At 40.2% G+C, this 15,176-nt stretch overlaps 1 protein-coding gene across 1 annotated transcript in view; it reads left to right on the top strand.

The window, feature by feature from the left end:
- Window positions 1-2,706: 2,706 nt before the first annotated feature.
- Window positions 2,707-15,176, top strand: part of LOC143712705 (PDZ domain-containing protein 4) — a 51,142-nt gene continuing 38,672 nt past the window's right edge. Inside the window, exon 1 of the mRNA XM_077204685.1 lies at window positions 2,707-5,577. Coding sequence (XP_077060800.1) covers window positions 5,518-5,577 — 60 coding nt within the window. The 5' untranslated portion in view covers window positions 2,707-5,517. The remainder of the gene's footprint in view (window positions 5,578-15,176) is intronic.

The raw sequence follows: 15,176 nt of genomic DNA on the forward strand, positions 1-15,176 counted from the left end.
ATCAAGTCATATACACCTAAGATGGTTTGAATGTGAGTAAATCATGGGGTAATTTTCATTTTTGGGTGAACTATCCCTTTAAGGTTTCTCTGTCTTGCCTAAACCCTCTCTGATGCCACACACACACACACACACACACACACACACACACACACACACACACACACACACACACACACACACACACACACACACACACACACACACACACACACACACACACACACTAATTACATTACAGTTCTTGGCTGTTTCTCAGCTTTCATCATGGTCTCCCACCTGTTACCTAGTTTCTCTTCGGTGTCTCAATCTCGTCCATTCATTCTCTTATTTTCCTTCTGCTGTCTTTCTGATGCTATTTGTTTTCATCCGCATAAAATAAATAGTCCATTTGAAATGACATGATGACACCAGCACATCTGAACACAGCCGGTGACATTAGGTGTGGATCTGGGTTTCATCTCTCTCACCATGAAGCTTTGATCCATACAGAAGATGAATGATTCATTTTTTCAAAAGATTTCAAACCTGAATCACGCACAATAGAAATGAATCCATGACCTTATGAATATCACATCCATCTATTAGTACACAGGAGTTTTAAAATGCATTATGCAGCAGAAGGAATGAAAGGGAAAGAGTGGCAGAGTGAGAGAGTGAGAGAGCTGGGGCGTAAAAGGAAAAATGTGAATGAGACTGATATTTGTTTCATTTCAAATAAAAATATATGTCTATTTTTTGTCAAGTTAATTAAAATTATATTCTGTTATTTGTTTTTATTTATTTATATTACCAGTACTAGCAAGCTTTTTTTCTTTTCTTTTTATTTTATTCTTTTTAACCTTACTATTTTACGTTTTGGCGAATTCGTATGAATATGTACAATTTGAGTCATTCAAAAACTACAATCTTATGGCAATTATACATTTTGGTGAATTAGTGGCTAATTCATATGAATTTGTACAATCTCATCTGTACGATTTCCTACAATCTGCTTGCGCCCCAGTGAGGGATATGTTTAGGGGTGGACCTTCATGCTTAAGTTTTATCCTGAAAATCGTGCAACTTCGTATGGTTCAAATTGTAGAAATTCATAGAAAATAGTTTTCCGTGAGATCGGGCTGACAAAAAAAATTATGATTTCTAGATAAAAACAAAGCATGAATTTCTAACCTTAATCATATCTGTCACTGAGGTGTAAGAAGATCGTACGAAAAAATGTGCATGAAATCTTACAAATTAATACAAAGTCACCACCTATAATGGTTAGGATCTTTATAGCTCTGTTTAGGTTTAGTTCTGTTCTGTTCCAGTTCCTTGTCATATTAAGTTGACCTAGTTTCCTATTGTGCGCCAGCTTGTTTCCATAGTTACTGATTAGCTTCACCTGCATTTCATTTAGCTCCCTTTTCTTGCCCTGTGCATATATAGCCCTTAGGGTATGTTTACACGACAACAATGTACTAAAAAGGTTTTTCGTGAACACACAACGATATTCCCCGTTCACACGGATCTGTGAAAATGTCTAAAACACTGTATTATTCATGTCAGGCCAGTAGGTGACGATGCCACTGTCTAAGGAAACACTACGCACCTATAAACTGAACATGTAATACACATGCGCATGACGTGACCGTTTTCACAAATTCACGTTTTCGTAGTTTACAAGACGACGATAACAGTATCGTTTTAAAAAAAACTTGCACTTTAAAACCGTTTTTAAATGTTTGTTTTCAGGCCCCCAAAACGCCATTGTCGTGTAAACGAATGGCCAAAACACATAAAAAGTTTTCTGTTTTTAGTTGAAAATGGTGTCGTGTAAACAGCCCCTATAGTTCCCTTGGTTCTTTCTTCAGTCTGGTTGATGTTTACATAGTCGTGTATATTTACTACATGTGATTCAACCGCGTGTTTCCTAGTTGGATTTTAAAGGTGCTCTAAGCGATGTCGGGAGACATCACTTCTTGTTGACGTTTAAAGTATTGTCAAACAAAACGAAGGCTAGCTAGACCCTCCCTCCTCCTCATCCGCGCACTAACCCCCCAAACCGCACCCCCAAACCCTTCTTATCGGTTATTGGCTGGAACAGTTTGTTATGTTTCGTGGTGCGGGTTAGCCCAGTTTTTTTTTTTTTTTGCCGTTTGTGGAGCCTGGGGTGTCTGCAGAGACCGTGTTTTTTTGTGTTCAGGGGACAGGCAGCTAGCGGATAGTGAGGAGATGTTTGTTGTATGTGACAAAAAATGTGGACGAGGAAGTAAAAAAAAGGTCCAGTGGAATAACTAGCTGTTCGAAATTCTATTATTATTTTCCTTACATTTTATATGTAAAATTTTGTTATTTTTTGTTATAATATTTTCATTCAATTAATAATTTAATTGTATTTCACCAGTATTAGTATTAAAACTGGACATTAAAAAAGTGTGTGTGTGTGTGTGTGTGTGTGTGTGTGTGTGTGTGTGTGTGTGTGTGTGTGTGTGTGTGTGTGTGTGTGTGTGTGCCCCTCTGGGCTGGAGGCTGATTTCTGTTGCATCCTAAACTATTCCGCCAGTAAGCACGGGCACTAGTGTGTCTGTGTGTGTGCGTGTGTGTGGCTTCACAGGGCGTTAATGTCTTTGTGCGCCTCTCTCTCTCTCTCTCTCTCTCTCTCTCTCTCTCTCTCTCTCCGCTGCAGTGGGGGAGTTTATTCAGCGGCTCGCATGAGGGGACGAGACAGCAGCAACCTCACCTCACCTGCGTGCTCGCCCCTCTCCGTCCTCTGTCCTCCATCACAGGCGTTCTGCTCTGAGCTGGACCAGAATACCATCCATCAGCTGGAGGAACTGATCCAGTTGTCTGCCTCTTTTAAAGGATTTTTAGGGAAAAGAAACATGCCATTATGGATTACTCAAGTCCTCCCCAAACAAAAGGACACAGCACACTTGGGAGGAAGAAGAGAGAGAAGGAGGGAGGACACGCCTCTCCCTCATACCTGACTTTGTTTCTTTGAGAGTTCTTTGAAATGCTTTTTCACATCTACTTGAAGGGTGTGCTGATGTTTGATGGCGTCTAGTTGAGTCTGAGGAACACTTTTTTGAGACTGTTGCATTATTTTTTTCTTCCAGTTCTCTTGAAATCTTTCTATTTAACTCTTTGCTAGCTGTCCTGATCAACTATCTGAGGTTGTTTCAGGTGAAATACACCAGTATTCTGCACTTGCATGAGTGTGTGTGGTAACATTTGACCCGTCTGTGTGTGTGGGTGTACCAGGGCGACGCCTGTTAGCGTCTTGGGGCGCGCGGAGTCTGTCTGGCACGTTACTGCAGCATGAATGGCTAGCCTGCAATCTCAAACAGCAGGGTGCGTGAAACAACACGGGTCCTTTGACAGTGTAATGAAGTTAAAGCTTTCTGCTGTCGTGAAGCGTGTTCATGTCAGAAACCAGATGGTTTGAGAGCCGACATTTGGATAGAGTGTGGATAAATAGTTCTGACATCATGAATAGTACTTGAATAATGTGAAACACTTAAGTAGAAATGATATGAGAGCAATTTTTTGAATGTTCTGAGATTGAGTTTTTGACTTTTTCCTCAGAAATTAAGAGTGAAGTGATGAGAAAGTGTGAAGAAGGTAGACAGATGAACGAATTTGCTACGAACAAGTTGCACATCTGTTTCTCCTGAATGGTAGAAAGACTGCTGCCTCAGATTTGAGTCTGCGATTAGACAAAGATTTATACGCAGCTTTCGGACAGCTCAGTTTTCTAATGTCCCACCTCTGCAGCAAAGTGTGCTAGCAGAACGACGAAGCATTTGTTAAACCGAACGTCTGATAATTACATTTCGCAAACCACTGAGCACCAAAGGCACCCAACTGCTATCTTATTAAGAAAGATATTGATTTCTACGTGACAGAGTGCCAGTGATCACTATTAAGGGCTTGTGTCATTTAATTGAATTTTCTTTCATTGATCTGAATAATGCTAGATTTTCACTGTTGAGGAATTGGGTTAAGATTGACTGTTAAGCACAGAGCTTTGTTTTACATAATCAGATATAAATGCTTAGCAGTCCTTTTTTGGAAACAACCTCAATTTATGTGAAGCTGCTCCTTCAAATGCTGTCGATTTACATTTGTGTGCTTATCCAGACTTGTACACCTGTATCTGATCGTGTTTGTGTCGTGAGTGTGTGTTAAGTGTCTATGGCGGTTATGTGTACAGATGGGCAGCCAGTCGAGCGAGCGAAGTTTGCTGTTGTTCGAACCTAAGCAGAACTGTTAAAGCATGTTTATGTAGGAGTGCGTGGGACTGAATTTTCCTCAAGCACACTGACTCTCTCACCTCACGCTTTTATGTGCAACCAATTTTTACCAATTCACCCAGCTAGCAAAACACATTTTTGTTCAACTGAATGTGACTCTCACTTCACAGTTCAGAGTCTTTGAGAGACTGACAAGAAACACCTACATGAATGCAGAAGTTCGAAGGGGGAGATACAAGAAAAAGCTGCCGTGAAAGTGGAACAGTGAGGCACTTGAAATCATCCTGATACGTGAAGGCGTTAAGCATTCAAACTCTTCTTTGATATCCACAGGAGTCGAACGAAACTGAGAAAGAATCCATCGATTTCAGGTGTAACTGTGAGAAGTAGTGAGTGAGGAGATCAATTGTGGCTTAAACCCTGTAGCTACAGTCAAGAACTGATTCGATTCGAAATGAAAAGACCTGATATTCATGAGGGCGTCTGCAGTTAAATGCTACAATAAATTACACTGATTTGACCATTGTACTGCAATTAGTGCTGTTCAGTTTTCATTTGAAAATGTTGGCAAAAAAGGAATTAAAATGACACATTTTCAAAGCAAAAACATGAAATGAAGCCACAGATTTCGCAAAAGTAATTTTCCTTCTTGGAACGCTTTTCATTGAAGGTCTCTCTTGACCAAACATTCAATCTATCCAATCATCCCTCCATCACTTTGGAGAAAAACATTGGACGTACATGCAGCATTTACAGATTTAGGAGTCATTTGGATGTAGTCCCAGAAAAAGCACTGGTGGAAGTTGCCTTGATCAAAGCGTGAGAGCAAGCACAGATGCGTAATTTCATGCTGAATTCCCTGAATTAAGCACATCAATGGGGACAGGAACAGAAGAAGTGCCGTACTACAACATTTCACTTAAAGCACAAATGGACTTTTGTACATGCTGGAATTCATTGGATTTCACACTCCACAATAGACTTGAGATATGAATTTTTGGACTTTGGTCTTTTGAGTAAGTTAGGATGACATGCACTGTTAAAAAGCTTGATAACTTACTTATTTAAAGACTTTTGGTACTTGCATGTGTCTCTGAACTGGACATGGTTTAAACTCAACGGCTCTCCCTGTAGTACATTCATAGAACTCGTTGTTTTACTGTGAACTGTCTGTGGGCATCTGGGACATGCGGTTGTATGTGAACAGCGGTTCCTCTGAGAAGGTGATCTGAGCGGGTTCGTGGCCTGGCGCTGTCGTGGTCCGACGTCAGGACTCAGGATGGGGTGTAACATGTGCGTGGTGCAGAAGCCCGAGGAGCAATACAGGGTCATGTTCCAGGTAAGAGTACAAATCAAAGTTGTTTCTGTCCATAATCCTACTTATGGAAAGGTAGAAACTTGCTCTGAATGGCTTGATACATAGAGATCTGGATAGACCACCAACCCTTGACTTGGTCAGTACATTCAGCAGGGGTAATTTATCCATATTTCAAAGACAATAGAATTATGAAAATACACAGAGATGTACTTAAGTCTACTAAAGTAGGTAAAAAAAGTACTCTTTAGTTCAACTAAATGCATATATATGTGTGTGTGTGTGTGTGTGTGTGTGTGTGTGTGTGTGTGTGTGTGTGTGTGTGTGTGTGTGTGTGTGTGTGTGTGTGTGTGAGGTGTCAGGTGTCAGTGGCTACTAATGGCTACATTCAGAATATATATATGAAAGGCTGAATCAAAATACAAATGTTCTCACCCAGCATCCGTCTCAGTGGTTGCAGTAAACTGCTTGCTTTCCTCCACTTTGTTTGTTGTTTTAATGAGATTTATTGGCCCTGCTTTCTACAAGGAAGAAAACATCCAAGCCATTAAAATCATTTAATTTTCAATCAACTTCTTGGAAGTAGCAAATATTCCACTGTGGCTTTTATTAACAACTGTTCTGGGCTGTTAAATATTTTAGAAAGACTAGTAATGAACTTCTGAATCATAGCTGGTGTCTGAAACCATAGGGGTGATTTTTGAGGAAAGCCACTGATACCTGACATGCTTTTATGATTGTGATTCTTGAGCATTGTTATAAATTATCATGTTGGGTAGTATTGAAGTGAATATTTGTATTGCAACCAGACTGTGCATGTATCTTTGATAGAAAGTTTTGTCGATAACAGCCACCAATACTAATAAAGCCAATTAGCAGAACAGTCCGACCTTTAACGCTAACAAGCTGTTACAGAGAGAGAGAGAGGGGTGCGACTGTGTAATTACCGACATAATCATTATTTATGCATTCAGATTATTAATTGGAACCAGAGTAGAACAAAATTTTGTGATATTTACACTAAGCTAAGCTATGTTTTCATATAACATGGTGGCGTGTGTGTGTGTGTGTGTGTGTGTGTGTGTGTGTGTGTGTGTGTGTGTGTGTGTGTGTGTGTGTGTGTATATACGTATGTGTGTGTGTGTGTGTGTGTGTGTGTGTGTGTGTGTGTGTGTGTGTGTGTGTGTGTGTGTGTGTGTGTGTGTGTGTGTGTGTGTGTGTGTGTGTGTGTGTGTGTGTGTGTGTGTGTGGAGAGAGAGGGAGAGAGAGAGTAGTTGTAGAACTAAATTATAGAAAATATAATCATGTGTTTATTTGATGTTAAAAAAAAGCTTTCTCTTGTCCCAGCAAATACCATTATAAGTAAGCTATTTCTATAGGCTGATTCACCTTGAAAATGTAAACTCTGTAAAAAACATATATATATATATATGAGCAATATCACATGAGCAGGAGTGAAACAATGTTAACTAGGAAAACTTAAAATGGCAATTAATATGCAATATTATTTAAAAATGACATATTTAGGGAAAATAATTTAGGGGAAATAATGAATTATACTGCAGTTATTGTGGCTGTTTTGAGCAATAACGTGTTCTGACGCATCTCGCAGTTCTGGAACCACCTTCTTCCGTGAAACATGGCATTCGACAAAGGTCAAAATAAATGAGGAGTGTTGTGAAAAATACAACACCATAATAACACACATTCTTCTCAGAGTTGAGGAAAGCAGTGGGTCATTAATTTGCTCTGTAATGTTTGCAGAAGTGTGTGAGAAAAACACAGACATGCGCATTTTGGACAAGATTGAAATCACAAATTTGTGAATTTTTTTTTTATCTGACCTTCATAGAGCAACATCTGAATAAAGCTTCTCTCTCACTCATCACATACTGCAAATTTACAACACTAAATAAAACTAGAATGTACATTTCCAGAAGAAAATGTGAAGTGGTGCTTGCAGTGGCAAAACTCGCCAAACGGTTGCTAGAGTGTGGTACATGATTGCATACGAACCAACAAACATGTCTATACAATGTTTTGGTGCTGAGATATGGCTTATTCATGTGTTCAGGTGGTTGCTAGGTTGTTCTGAGTGGTTGCTATACGGTTGCTAGGGTGTTCTGGGTGGTTGCTAGGCGGTTGCTAGGGTGTTTTGAGTGGTTGCTATGGTGTTGCTAAGCGGTTGCTAGGGTATTCTGGGTGGTTGCTAGGGTGTTGCTCGGATATTCTGGGTGGTTGCTAGGTGGTTGCTATGGCATTTCTAGGTGGTTGCTAGGGTGATCTAGGTGGTTGCTAGGGTGTTCTGGGTGGTTGCTATGATGTTGCTAGGTGGTTGCTAGGGAATTCTGGGTGGTTGCTAGGCGGTTGTTAGGGTATTCTGGATGGTTGCTAGGGTGTTGCTAGGTTGTTGCTAGGGTGTTCTAGATGGTTGCTATGGTGTTGCTAGGCGGGTGCTAGGGTGTTCTGGGTGGTTGCTATGTTGTTGCTAGGCAGTTGCTAGGGTATTCTGGTTGTTGCTAGGTAGTTGCTAGGGTATTCTGGGTGGTTGCTATGGTGTCACTAGGTGGTTGGTAGTTGTCACAGATGCTTACTATTGAGTTCTTAGCATTTTCTTGTCATGATTTAGCACTTACCTAATCGCCATTAGCATGTAGCTATTCACAGCTAGCATGTGTAGGATATTGGAAGTTATGTTTGCTAGCATGAGCCAAAAGAGACAACCCCCATCTCTATACGATCTTCTGATGCAGAGATATAGGTCTTGTTTGCTAGCATGAGCCAAAAGAGACAACCCCCATCTCTATACGATCTTCTGATGCAGAGATATAGGTCTTGCAAAATGGTTGCTAGGGTACTCTGTTTGGTTGCTAGGGAGTGGGTTGGCAGCTGCCAGTCATGAAAGTCCAAAGGCTGATTTTCAGTGTGAATGATATAAACCAACTCCCATGCCTCTGTGACATTTAGAATGGAAGATTCCCTTCATGGATTTTGGTTGCTGAGGTGTTCAACAATGGTTGCTAGGGAGGGGCTAGGAAGTGTTGACATGATTCATGATTGGCTGTTTGCTGCCCCAAGTCAAACTTGTGTTAACCCCATCTCTATATGATGTTCTGATACAGAGATATAGGTCTTGCAAAATGGTTGCTAGGGTGCTCTGTTTGGTTGCTAGGGAGTGGCTTGGCAGCTGCCAGTCATGAATCTCAAAAGGTTGATTGTCAGTGTGAATGATATAAACCAACTCCCATGCCTCTATGACATTCAGAATGGAAGATATCCCTCTATAGATTTTAGTTGCTAAGGTGCTCGACAATGGTTGCTAGGGAGGGACTAGGAAGTGTTGAGGGGATTCATGATTGGCTGTGTGCTGCCCCGAGTCAAACGAGACCACCCTTGTGTTTCTATGGCACTTCTATCCGGAGATATTCTTTCGACCTCTTTCAATGGAAGTCTATGGGACTTGTTGCTAAGCAGTCCCGGCGCCAGGACAAACGACTTGGGGGGGCTTTTACAATTCTTAAGGGGGGCTTGCCGGGGGGGGGTGCTAAGTCTATTTTCAACGGACGCCGCGTCCAAGCCGCATCGTAAATACAAAATAAAAGTAAATAAACACTGTAAATTTTAAAATAAACACCCTGTAAGGACTCCCAATTGTATTGCACACCAATATGAATCCATAGACTGTAAGGTAGAAACCCAAAAATCAAGAAAAATCACATCGGACAGGCAAATCACATGGTCTCGCGCATCCAGTCGCGTTGCTCCTGAAATGCTCCTGGTGTGAGTTGGCACCGCGTGGAGGACAGAATAAAATCTTGTCGGAGCCTTAATGCACTGCAGACGTGTGCAGTGTACAAAAAGGGTAAAGTCGAGAACAGTTCAGACGGTTCTCGTTTATAGTTATCTTATCCATAAGTGTTTAGAAAAACCCTGCACGAACGCTCAGTCACATAATCATCATTCAGATCACCGCTAGAGGGGCTTGAGATCATCATAGGCCGCCCCAAGACCCCCCTTGACACCGGGCCTGTTGCTGAGGTGCTCCAAATGGTTGCTAGGGCGTGGCTTAATAGCTTCACAATGATCCTGAGAGATTGATTGGTCGTCCGAGTAAAATGAGCCCGCCCCCTTGTCTCTATGACAGTGTGATCCAGAGCTATGTTCAATACAAAATCCCTTAGCAATGTGTACTATCCTACACCATAGTAAGTCAATGGGGCAAATTTGGGCAGCTCCTACCCACCAGGGGTGCAGCTTTTACCCCATTGTGAGGTATGTTCTTACAGAGCCTGCCAGCCTCTTCAAATGTGGCAAATCACACGTTTCTGTGAAATCTGATTTCTGAACTATGACTCGTCAAAGTTTGTTGCAATGTTAAGTTTACCTGTATGGGATTTTTTTGGGCGCTTTTTGCCCCTCGGGCAATTACCGTACCCCTGATCTCTTAGAAAAGATGTAGCACACCTCTCCTCAATAGGCCGCACGATTTGACGCCTCACTCAGGGGTCTGTGATGTCAGCGTGTATTTATTATAATATAGTAACAGATAGTCACTATAGAGATATTATAGAGTTCTTAAAATCTTTATTAACGAGTGCCTTTGGTATGGTACGAGGCCGCAGGGCCTATGGCCTACGGTTGCTAGGGTGCTGTAATTGGTTGCTAGGTTGAGGCTATGAAGATTTTAGACCATTACTTATTGGCTGCTTGATAATATAAATCCTCTGAGGGAGAGAGAGAGGGAGAGAAACGCAGGGGTGTCAGGCCCTTTGTGTCTGTGTGTGTGAAAATGTCGGTTGGGATTTAAATTTCTGAACATTCCGCAATGTCAAGTCAATGGGATTTTTTTGGCCGCTATTTCGTCCACTGTGCGAACATCGTACACCCGATCGCTTAGAAAAGTCATAGCACACCTCTCCTGAATGAGCTGCACGATTTGACGCCTCACTCATTGGTCTGTGACAAACGGTGCGGGAGGCGTTACGCGCCAAACTTTGTCCAGAATAATAATAAAGTATGACGGATAACAATAGTGATGCCTTGCCTTTGGCAAGCACCACTAATAATAAAATCTTTGCCATGATGGACTTGGGGTGACTAGTAGGGTTGGGTATCGTTTGAATTTGAACGATTCCGATTTCCATTTCGATTCCTTGTTTCGATTCCGGTTCCTAACGATTCTCGATTCCGATTCTTTTAAGAGGCAGGGTCAAAAAAAGTGTAGGATATTTTAAATGAGCTAGCTAACCAACGATCTTTCTGAAGGAAATAGTCTAACCTTCTCCATCAAGTTTAATTCTATGAACTTTTTACTTTTTATGATCTTTACTATGAATTTCTCACAGGATTGTTTTCAACCACAATATAAATATCAAATCTATGAACTTATGAATATATTTTCACAGGGGTACACTTTCCTCAAGAGAGCTTTATTTTTGAAAACCTCATGAAAACACAGATACACATTAGTGTATGTGTTCAGCGGTTTCTTCTTCCGGTCGGCGGACTGTGAATCGAAACTAGGAATCGAAATTTAAACTTTTGAACGATACCGGGAAAATCGCAAAGCTAGTCCCGGTTCCAATCGATACTCGATACTCGATACCCAAGCCTAGTGACGAGTGAGCAATTCTAAAGGCCACATACAATCAAAATGAGCCACTTTGTTAGCGCACACTACTAGTCTTGTGGTGACCAGTTCATACATGCAATATAAAAGAAAGTTTGTTATCATAATATTTAATCGAAATCAGAAAATGTGCTTTTCATCTGGAAGGATGTTCCTTTTCTGATGATGTCAGGAGGTACATTAAAATCAAGCCCCGCCCTGTTTTTTTTTTTTCTCGTTCAATATTACATTTTCACAATACTGTCGGTCGGTTTTAACTTCTCATCACCCAGAATTTAAACACAAAAGCTCACCTTGAAAGTCCAGCCTAAGATAAGTATTATTGGATATGTCTTATAGGTTAAAGCTGTAATGTAACAAAAGTAGTGAAAGATCTTATCTTCCATATTGTGATGTACATCAGAGTAAACTAGAAAAAAGTATAAGGCATACAAAGTACATTTGGTTTGAGCGTCAGTTGTGTCGCTTCACTTCCATTCACACATCCTCTCCCGTGGCCTCATGGGATTGTAAAGTGTACATACTCCAGGATCTCAGTGCAAGTTGTAGATCATCCGGGGTACTTTTGCCTATTCATTTTTGAATACTTCACAATAGCATCGATAGCAGGCATTTAGAAAAGACACATTTAAAGTACCCTAAATTAGTACCCTAAAAAGTGCTGCGAAAGACACATTTTCCAGGTCACTTATTACTCAGGCTTCTTCTTAAACCACTGAAGCCTTAAAAAAAGAATGGCGACGACATGATAAGAAGAACAAAAGATGTTAAAGATCTGTACATTACATTACAGCAACGGACCTCATTACTGTTGGAACCAGATGGAGAGAAGCGACATGGAAAGGTGAGCTGGAGGATAGAGAGATGAAGAATGGATAGATAGCTTTTTTTCCTTCAGCTGTTTGCCATCATATAACGACAGTAATTGATTTCTACGCATCACTGAGCAGAAATGAATCGGTGGACCTTAGTGACTCCTCAGGACCCGGCGGGGCTGTCCAGGGCAGTGCCTGACTGTAACTCTCACAGTCTCCGTCCAGTTTAATCTCAGTGTCATCTCACTACAATCCATCCACAGATCCATTATTTGTTGGACTAATTCTTATCTTAAAGAGAAGACATGATCAAAATCCACTGTGACAACTTCAACATCTAGAAAAACTGATAGAACAGATTTAACCGTGTGTCCGTTTTTTATTTAAAGGGACATTGTGTAGGAATTTCTCCCATCTAGCGGTGAAGTTATATTTTGCATTCAAACGAATTGTGCTCTCCATCGCCTCGCTTTTTCAAATGCGTGTTGCATCTACGGTAGCTGTTATGTACCAAAAAGCTGTGACAGGATGTCTTCTAATAGCACTTCGTCGAGTTTTCCTTCGGGTGAACAGGTTTGTTATTTCAAACAAACTGCAACTTGACACAACGAACAAGCGAATGTTAAAATATGAATTACTGACTGACTTTCCGGGGCCGTGACAAGCGCCTCTCACTGCTCTGCTCCTCTGTTTCTGCTGCTTTCAGATACGTGACGCTGGCTCTGAATGAAAATGCGCTGTGGAAACGCGTTTGCCTAGTACTTTTTGACCCTCTCTGCTATTATAGTTTTTCAAGATGGCGGAACGACATGGAAGCCTCCGTGGACCCACCCGTCACATGTATATAAATATAATAAATTCTTCGTTTACGAGGATAAGTCAGATAATTGGCAGATGTATTTGTACACCATAGAGGACATATTTATGAATAAAATTTTTGATTTTAGATAATTAAATACCTAAAAAACTACATATAGTCCCTTTAATGAATGAAATACCAGTGCTTGTAATGCAGCAAAATAATAGTTGTGACAATCAACACAATCCAATACTGTTTTAAAGGTATGTTAGAGAGAAAAAAACAAGAAAGAAAGAAAGGAAAAAAAAAAATCGATTTTGAAATAAATGCAAGAATGAAGACTGAAAGAAGTTTGCAGTATTACAATGACATTACTGATTTTATATTATGAATGGTATATAAAGTGTTAACATGCAAATGTTAAGTGATTTGAGTTTAATTAATTTCATTTAGAGAAGAGGAAGAAAAAAGAGAAACTTTAATATAGTGCTTCCTTTTAAGCACTATAAAATCATTTTAAATTCAGTCAAACACACACACAGACACACACACACACACACACACACACACACACACACACACACACACGATTCATGTTCTCAGAAATAAAACCATCCAAGCAGTTCACAACAAAACATGCCGTCCAAGTCTCTAGCTGCGTCCACTGACTTTAACAGCCTCTCCTGGGATTCATGTTGCTAAAAGACCCCGCTAATTAAACTTAATTAGGAGATTTCATTCTCTTTAATCCTTCCAATTAGAGACATTGCGAGTTGTGCTGTACATGTGGAGTGGAACAGTAACAATAATGAATTGATCCATCATGACTTGTGGTCTTTTACCTTAACCAAGCTAATGTTAATTAAATCAATTATCCTTCTTTTTGTTTCTTATCAACATTCTGGCTGATCCTGGAACTTCATTTTTATCAGCCTGACAGATTTCACAGATCCAGGAAAACGACTAAAAACGCTGTATTGTTCATGCCATGCCAGTAGTTGGCGATGTGATTTTGTTAAGAAACTCCACGGGTCTATAGACTGAACACGTAATACGCATGAGCATGACGCCAACATCCATTTTTCTAAACATTTTCATACAATTCATATTGTACAAATTGATATGAAATAGTCAAAATTTCTAAAAACAAAATTTGCCTGTGAGATCAAAGTAATGATGCTGAAATCACATCTTTGCATCACAGAAATAAATTACATTTTAAAATATATTTAAATAGAAAGTAGACTAAATAATTTAATATTTCACAATATAACTGTTTTTACTGTATATTGATTGAATAAATGCAGCCTTGGTGAGCATAAACTCTTTTTACAGATCTTTTAAGGACAATACATAATACAATATGAGGTAAATCCGGCCCTGCTCATACAAAAATGTACAAATAAGATTGTATGAATTCATACAAATTAGCCACCAATTACCCAAGATATAAAACAGTTACGAAGTTGCTTGAGATTGTGCTGGTTTTACACCAAGCGCAAATAAGATTTGAGAACTACAGCAATTTTGGTGCTTTCCTTAGTCAAAGCTATGGCTTCAGAAGCCTTGGAATATAGCACTTTTATGTTTTTTATTTGTTTATTTTATTTTAGGTTTTATCTCTGTATGCTTTGGAAAAGAGCAGCATGAACATTCCTCAAAACTGCTCATTTAGTCTTCAACAGAAAGAAACTCGTACCGGTTTAAATGACATGAAATGATGACAGAGTATTCAATTCGGGTTGATCTATATCTTTAAGTGTGCAGAGAATTATGGGACTCGATATTGTGATAAAATAAAAATGTTTTTTTTAAAACCGATCATAATTTTAATTCAAATCATATCTTGAACTCATCTTGCAAAATCCATTTTGACTCTCCAAATGTGACAGTATTGCTTTTTTTCAATATGTGCCACAAATCCATTCCACATTGCAGATATGATAAGGTGAAAATGAGCATCAGAGACGCCATACAAAAGATCCACACAAAAACACTCTCAAAGCAGGAAAGTGTGTTTATCTGATGTGGGTGTTCACTGTTTCTCAATGTGTAGTTTCCCCTTCCACTGGCAAAACCAACCGCAGAATAAACACCATCAATCTGCCCAGCACACCAGCACTATCCAGCACCCCATCAATCATCCTGAGCGCCCCTTCCCCTCTCTCTCTCTCTCTCTCTCTCTCTCTCTCTCTCTCTCTCTCTCTCTCTCTCTCTCTCTCTCTCTCTCTCTCTCTCTCTCTCTCTCTCTCTCTCTCTCTCCCTCTCTCTCTCTCTCTCTGTCTCTCTCCCTCTCTCTCTCTCTCTCCTCTCTCTCTCTCTCTCTCTCTCTCTTTCTCTCTCTCTCTCTCTCTCTCTCTCTCTCTCTCTCTCTCTCTCT

Source organism: Siphateles boraxobius, unplaced genomic scaffold, assembly GCF_051911475.1.
Source record: "Siphateles boraxobius isolate OS27281-9 unplaced genomic scaffold, OSU_SipBor_1 50, whole genome shotgun sequence".
In the NCBI taxonomy this organism is placed as follows: Eukaryota; Metazoa; Chordata; class Actinopteri; order Cypriniformes; family Leuciscidae; genus Siphateles; species Siphateles boraxobius.